At 44.1% G+C, this 7,500-nt stretch overlaps 1 protein-coding gene across 1 annotated transcript in view; it reads right to left on the reverse strand.

The window, feature by feature from the left end:
- Positions 1-6: 6 nt before the first annotated feature.
- The window catches only part of csgalnact1a (chondroitin sulfate N-acetylgalactosaminyltransferase 1a), a 12,925-nt gene continuing 5,431 nt past the window's right edge, over positions 7-7,500 (reverse strand). Inside the window, 8 exon segments of the mRNA XM_060049746.1 lie at positions 7-860; positions 863-955; positions 2,042-2,123; positions 2,394-2,428; positions 2,431-2,470; positions 2,472-2,488; positions 3,277-3,455; positions 7,074-7,174. Coding sequence (XP_059905729.1) covers positions 658-860; positions 863-955; positions 2,042-2,123; positions 2,394-2,428; positions 2,431-2,470; positions 2,472-2,488; positions 3,277-3,455; positions 7,074-7,174 — 750 coding nt within the window. The 3' untranslated portion in view covers positions 7-657.

Genomic DNA, 7,500 nt, shown 5'->3' on the forward strand with positions numbered 1-7,500 from the left:
GCGGGACTTCCTATAGAGGGATATCAGTCTCTGTAACATGTTTAAGAAACCCTCTGAATTCATCCTCCTTGTCTTTGTTGTTGTTGTTCTTGTCATGTTCTTATTCTCTCGCTCGGGGAGGAATGTTAACTGGTGTACACAGCTCAAATAGACTGGGAGACTGGTGTACACAGCTCATAGTTAGTAGGCGACCAGGGACTGCTCAACAGCGACCACAGCTCACATGAGGCAAGATGCGGGGACATTGCGTGGCAGCGGACCGAGATAACGCTTTCCCTTCACGGCCCTCTCTCAGTCTCTCAGCCTACGCGTGCCTTAAAGTAGCCATGACAGCGCAAAGGGGCATCCTCCTTAATGGATTCCCGACGTTAAGGCTCAATTATGGTTCCACGTCGACGCAACGCCAACACATGACAACACAGACGCTTCGACGCAGCCGTGAACCTGTTTTTGGTTCTGCGTCGGGTTTAAGTGAGCGGAAACCAATCCCAGCCCTTGCTGCTGGGATTTCTGGGAGGCGCAGGTCAGGCCCTTGCGGTGGACGCAAGGAGGGTCCGCAAGGAGGGTCCGCAAGGAGGGTCCGCAAGGACGTGATGGCTCCGTAACACCCCCCCCCCCCCCCCTGCGTTGCTTCAACGTGGAACCATGATCAGTCCTTTAGGCTTTGGTCTTCTTTTGGGGCTTTGCGGCGGGCTTCTGCTGCCGGAGGTGGGCCTGGATCTCCTGCCTGAAGAGCAGCATGCCCAGCTGGCCGTGCGAGGCCTCGTTCATGGCCTTGGTCTGCATGCACATTCGGTACTGGTCCGGGCGTAGCTCGTCTGCGCAGTGCTTCTCGTGCCACAGGTGGAACAGCCCCCTGAGGGAGCCCGCACCACCAGCAGGTTGCTATGGAGATACTTCCTGTAGAGGTGGACGTCCTCGCCGCCCCAGCCTTTGATGTCCACGTCGAAGCCCCCTAGAGGAGGGAAGGAGGGGAAGGGGTGGGAGGTTGGCGAGGGCAGGGGGGAAACCGTTGTTAAGGACACACTGCATCGCTAAGTAAGAGGCACAAGTCGATGGCCTTATTATTTATTGAAACAAGGTAGGTTAAGGAAGTTGGTTTTATTTGTATTATTATTTACTAACTGACTTTATAACAATATCAAAATCATCAACGTCATCATTATCATTATTATTAACTAACCTACTTTATTCTAAAACGTATATAAACTATTTAATACTTTTTTAACGCTTTACAACAAGGACACATTAATTAACCATCGTTGGCAATGATGAATTCAGTAATAAGCATTATTATAAGCATAAACATTATTACACAGCATTAGCATAGGGGCGAGGGTAACAACTGACTACTGTCCATTGTGTCGTTGCTACACCAAAAAACGAGTTGTGATTGATTTAGCTCATCATGATTAAAAATATAGGATATTCGTCCCATTCTTTTCTCAAACTGACGTGGGTCAAAATATACCATCATGGCCTACAGGTGTGTGAAACAGTTATCCCACAGTAGGCATTATGATTGGAAGGCATGTTTATGAGCAGGGAACAAAGTGATTATTATTGTACATGTTTAAACGTGCCGCTTTACAGTGAAGCATTCTTTCCCTCCTTTAATTTTAATTTGTTTGTTCCTGTTGTCCTGCGTGTCGGAGACGGCCTGAACATGTTATGATATGTTTTGAACTTGGTTTAGGTTAGAGAAAGGTTCTAGAATACCATCAACAGAATTATTTTTATATTTGTGTTCTCCAACCAGAAAGTTTTTTGTAAAGCTATGCACAAATTTATCTCGGGCAGGGATTTAGTTGGCGCAAATACCATCATTAGCTACCACCATGATGAGAAGCACATTCTGGAACTTTTGACCCAGTTGAACTCATTTGTTTATTTTCTCAGCAGAAAATAAAGCTAAGTGGGCCTCTTTGTAAAACACAGAAAGACAATTATACAAACAAAGCAAATAACATGTTTTTACGCAATAAATATAAAACCAATGATAGTCGTCTAATGAGTGTGTTTGTGTGTGACCTGTACCTACCTATGTTTACAAAGTCCGATCTGTATTGGCAGGTCATGCCGTAACCAAAATCCCTCCAAAACCCTGTGTCCTTCTTAATCACCTACGAAAGGAAAAAGGGGTTGGTGGTAAATTCACAAAAATGATCTAGCTAACATACACAAACCCACAATCTACTCACAGAAGCACGTATCTGGGTATTTTTTCTTTCTCTACCACTGAAAAGGAAACAGGGCATAGTAAATATTTATATCCCACCCAGAATTGAGAGCAACAACTCTCTGCCCAGGGGTTTTTCCATTAGTGGTTGGCAGTTGTCGGCCCTTGTTTAATGTAAAGAGAAGCATCAATAGTTTGTATTAAACTGCATTACCAGCTGTTGCTGCACTGGTGGGATGTGGTCGGGCCTCCGTAGATAAGTGTGGGGTTGTACTGGCTGAAGAGCACAGGGGTAGAACACCCTTTTACCTGGAAGAAACTATGCGTTAGACATCTGAACAGGCTGTGGTATGTGTGCTGTGGGGTTGTCTGGCTGTGTATCACACCGTGGTTCGTGTCTGCTTGCGTGTATTTGTTCGGTGATTTGTATTTTTTGTTTTTGTCCGATGTCGACGATATGCATCGGCCTACTGCTTGGAATCGTTCTTGTTTTCGTTTCTTTTTTCATAGTTTTTGGTAGAGTGTTGGTAGAGTTGAAAGCGTGTTGAGTAAGTGTTGGTAGAGTGTTGTTAGAGTGTGGTTAAGGGTGATGTTAGGGTGTTGGTAGAGGGTTGGTAGAGTGTGGGTAGAGTGTTGGTAGAGTGTTGGTAGAGTTGAAAGCGTGTTGAGTAAGTGTTGGTAGAGTGTTGTTAGAGTGTGGTTAAGGGTGATGTTAGGGTGTTGGTAGAGGGTTGGTAGAGTGTGGGTAGAGTGTTGGTAGAGTGTTGTTAGAGTGTGGTTAAGGGTGATGTTAGGGTGTGGTAGAGGGTTGGTAGAGGGTTGGTAGAGTGTGGGTAGAGTGTTGTAGAGTGCTTTTAGAGTGTTGGTAGAGTGTTGGTTTAGCGATGATAGTGTGTCTGTAGCGTGCCGGTAGGTTGTTAGTAGCATGTTGTTTCATGTTGGTAGAGTGTTGTTTGGCACAGTGTTGGTAGTATGTTGGTGCAGCGTCTATAGCGTGTCGGTTGCGTGTTGGTAGAATGTCGTTGCAGCGTTTATTGTGTGTCGGTTGAGTGTCGGTACAGTGTTGTGTGTGTCGGTAGCGTGCGGGCGAGGCTCACCAGGTAGGGTGTTGAGTCGGCAGGTGGTGAGGAAGTCAGCGTTGAAGTAGATGTCCACGTCGCAGAAGAAGAGCAGAACGTTGCCTCCCTCCCAGGCTCGGGCCCCCAGGTCCAGACCCCGGCCCCGGGAAAACTCCTCGTCCAGCTGGATCAGAGTGTAGTTCTTAAAATGTTCCTCCCTATAACATAAAAAAAATGTTGGGACGCCATGAATTGGACAAAGTGTAGGGAAAGAGTGGGCAGTCGATTAAAAGAGAGACGTATTCATGAATTGTTCTGAACGTGTTTTTTTAAACATGGTTGTAGTGAGGAATATGCTGTTCTTCAGTTCATTGTAGACATTTGTTCTGCCTGACCTACATCTGTGTTTGTGTTAGCTCGTCAGGAGCTGGCTGTCCCTTACCCTAACAAATTTAAAAAAGTGTGCGTAAATCGTGTGTGTGTGTGTGTGTGTGTGTGTGTGTGTGTGTGTGTGTGTGTGTGTGTGGTGTGTGTGTGTGTGTGTGGTGTGTGTGTGTGTGGTGTGTGTGTGTGTGTGTGTGTGTGTGTGTGTGTGTGTGTGTGTGTGTGTGTGTGTGTGTGCGTGCGTGACAGACAGACAGAGTGAGCCACAGGATGTGTTATACTTTCTACAAACGTTTACGATATAGAAAATATTTGTAAATCCAAAAGTTTAATGGGTGACATTTTTATCGTTTGCAGACAATCTGAAAAGAGCCCTTGAATACTTTTCAAGGCTTACAGGATTTTCTGAGTTTTTTAGAAAATTCCGTCCTCAGGGGAAATTCTTGCAGCGCTTATGACACAATTCTAGAATCTCCTGTCGAGTAAATAATAATAATTCATTATATTTATATAGCGCTTTTCAATGACCCAAAGACGCTTACAGTGAAGGGGGGGACCTAACTCACCACCACCAGTGTGTGTGTGTGTGTGTGTGTGGTGTGTGTGTGTGTGTGTGCGCGTGTTAATATGCGTGCGTTGGTTTGTGATATGTGCGTGTGTGTCCGCTGTTTGTGTGTCGAGTGTGTGTGTGGCGGGGGGGGGGGTCATTGTTTGGCTATGTTATAATATCTATAAAATCCAGGTGTAAGAGGTTAAACATAGGTGAAATACAGGTGAAATACATGTTAAATACAGGTCCAAACAGTTAAATACGGGTTAAATACAGAGTAAACACACCTAAATACATTGGATTTTTATTCAACGTTCAAAGCAACACTCATTTAGGTGTTCAAAATGTGCATTCGATGCAACACACCTTCATGGACTGGTAATCATAAAACTATATTGAAAACACATCTATTAATAGTAGCATGTGGTGGTGGATGTGGACGTGGATGCGACAGGAAATCCATCCCATCTGTTTACTGTGGGTGTAATTTGCCGCTAAATACCAAAAAGAGGTCGAAACTGAGTTTGATAAACACTCAAGTACCGTATCTGACCCACACAAACACAGATCCTATTAGTTCTGGCTACCACGAGACGGAGGAAGACTTGGTGTGTGTGTGTGCAGTCGTGCGTGTGTGAATGTGCGTGCGTGTGTGATCATCTGTGTGCTTGCCTCCTCTATCTTGACGCTTGTTTGTACTTGTGTTCTAGAGATAAGAGTGATGTTCAAGAGATAAGAGTGATGTTCATAGACGTTGATGTGTGTGAACGAAAGGAAGGCCTGAACACTTCCTGGATTCATCTTGGTTGTGTTTCTGATGATGATATGTAACATAGAAGATGCAATATCTGTCTCAACCTGTATTTCATCATATCGTGTCATCTGTATGTGAGTGTGTGTGTGTTTGTGGGGTTGTGTGTGTGTGTATGTGTGTGTGTGTGTGTGTGTGTGTGTGTGTGTGTGTGTGTGTGTGTGTGTGTGTGTGTGTGTGTGTGTGTGTGTGTGTGTGTGTGTGAGTGTGTGTTAGCTCTTGAATGTAATCTTACTGTTGTCAGACATATCATATCATGTCGTTCATCTTAAGCACTCACACACGTGCATGCTTGCACACAAATGCACGCACGCACGCACACACACACGCACACACACACACACACACACACACACACACACACACACACACACACACACACACACACACACACACACACGCTCTTCTGCACCTTTTTCCTCACCGTAGGATTCTTATCATTGTGTGGTGTGTGTGTGTGTGTGTGTGTGTGTCCTGTTTGTTTGTTTCCCCCTAGCAAGCCCTTCCTCTTACCCTTCTATATTCTCTGCTCAATCTCCCTTCTCCTCCAAGGCTCAGTCTATTGCTCTGTGCTATTATAATATCTCATGCTCTGAACTATTATTATAACTATTATGTATTGCTAGATTTCTTCTGAGCTCCCCGCCCTCCACAGCCTCGTGTAAACATGCCTCCTCCCCTTCTCTCTACCTACACTTCCTTTCTACTATTTTTGCAGAGCCCTTACACATTTCAGCCCTTTCAAGTATATTTTGCTGTAGATGTATTATTTATCATTATCAGATCATTGCGCTGTTTGACCTCTGGAATCCGAGATTTGGATTTGGATTTTGATTACATGTATATTTATTTATATTTGATAGGTTGATAAATGTGTACCCCATTGCTGTATTTATATGAGCACCTATTTATCTAATTTGTAATAGCTTCCTAAAAGTTTTAATATTTTGCTCCATGTGATGTTAAAGCAATGCCGATATAAAACTGGTAAAGCTAGTTGAGCTAATGCCAAAACAACAGGCTTACTGTCCTTCCCATTGAGAGGAGCTGAGTGTTTTGGCTAACTTGAGTTGTTCTGTTATCTGGGTGTGACATTCCTGGTGTGGTCCAGCCTCATTTCACGTTTATGAAGCAATGTCTGTCCGGAGAACTAGACTTATTGAGAGCTATAATGCTATCACTTCAGTCATTGCTGGCAACTTGTCCTGGCTGAAATATCATCTTGATTTGCACTTACTGTACTGTACCGGGACAAAATTTCAGAAATAGCACTTAAGTACAATGTTTGCGTTTACCTGCTTAAAGCAGGGTCAAGGACACTGAAAATGGTGAAAAACTGAGAACTCCTGGACCAATTTATACTATAATTCGACTGTAATCCTGGAGTAATTGGATTTACAGATCAGGTCAGTGTCAGACAAGATCAGCTTTGAAAGAAGCATGTGGGCAAGTTGGTGTCTCTATTTTACAGTACACGGGATCCATATTAGAACAAGGATCGACATTGTTTTAGTGTAACCAATAAGACAATGATAAACAAAGTTATTTGGACTATGAACTTTTCGATCCCTCCTTTATCGTTTCTTCTATTTTCTTTTCAATCATTCACTTATTCTCCATTTGTCACTCATTCACTCAAACTTTTTATTTTCCTCCTAATCCCAACAATGTGGGAAATGTGCAGCTTTTCCCTTAAACCCAAATACATTTCTGATGAACAGATTACAGGCTTTTTCTATTTTCAGATTGTTTCAAGTAAGGAAACCAAGGTTCCTTACTTTCTGGACATTTGAAAGAAAACCTACAGTGCAGACAGAAACAAAGACAGACAGACAGACAGAGACGGAGATTGCTTCAAGGCCATACTAAACCGTCCAGGCAAACGATATTGCCATGGCAACGAATCTCATAGCATATGCAGCTTGATTCACAAAACGAATAAAGTAAGTATACCCCCCCCCCTTATTTTATTTTAACATGTAAATGTTCAATCTAAATAGATAATGGGAGGGGTCTGACCTAACAGTGTCAGACGTTATGTCTAACAAGACAGTGGGGTGTCTGTGACCTCTGGGCTGTGATTTCACTCACCTGGACGTGTTCTCTAGAATGCCGCGCACTTCTTCAACCTGTTCCTTCCCGAAATACACCACTGTCAGATGGACCCGACCATCCTGGCGCACACACACCTCCTGTACACACACACACACACACACACACACACACACACACACACACACACACACACACACACACACACACACACACACACACACACACACACACACACACACACACACACACACACACACACACACACACACCCACACACACACAAACACAGTGAAGGACAAAAGATAAGAGGTTGGCTCACAGTTGTTGTGTATGAGCTTTCTGAGGGGAAACGTTAGGAAGGAAGAGAGCATTTACATCAGAGGATGTTTAAAAATATACCCGAGAGAGTGAGAGAGAGAGAGCGAGAGAGAGAGAGACAGAGAGGGGGTGGGGGGGGGGGGGG

Source organism: Gadus macrocephalus, chromosome 4 (assembly GCF_031168955.1).
Source record: "Gadus macrocephalus chromosome 4, ASM3116895v1".
Taxonomy (NCBI): Eukaryota; Metazoa; Chordata; class Actinopteri; order Gadiformes; family Gadidae; genus Gadus; species Gadus macrocephalus.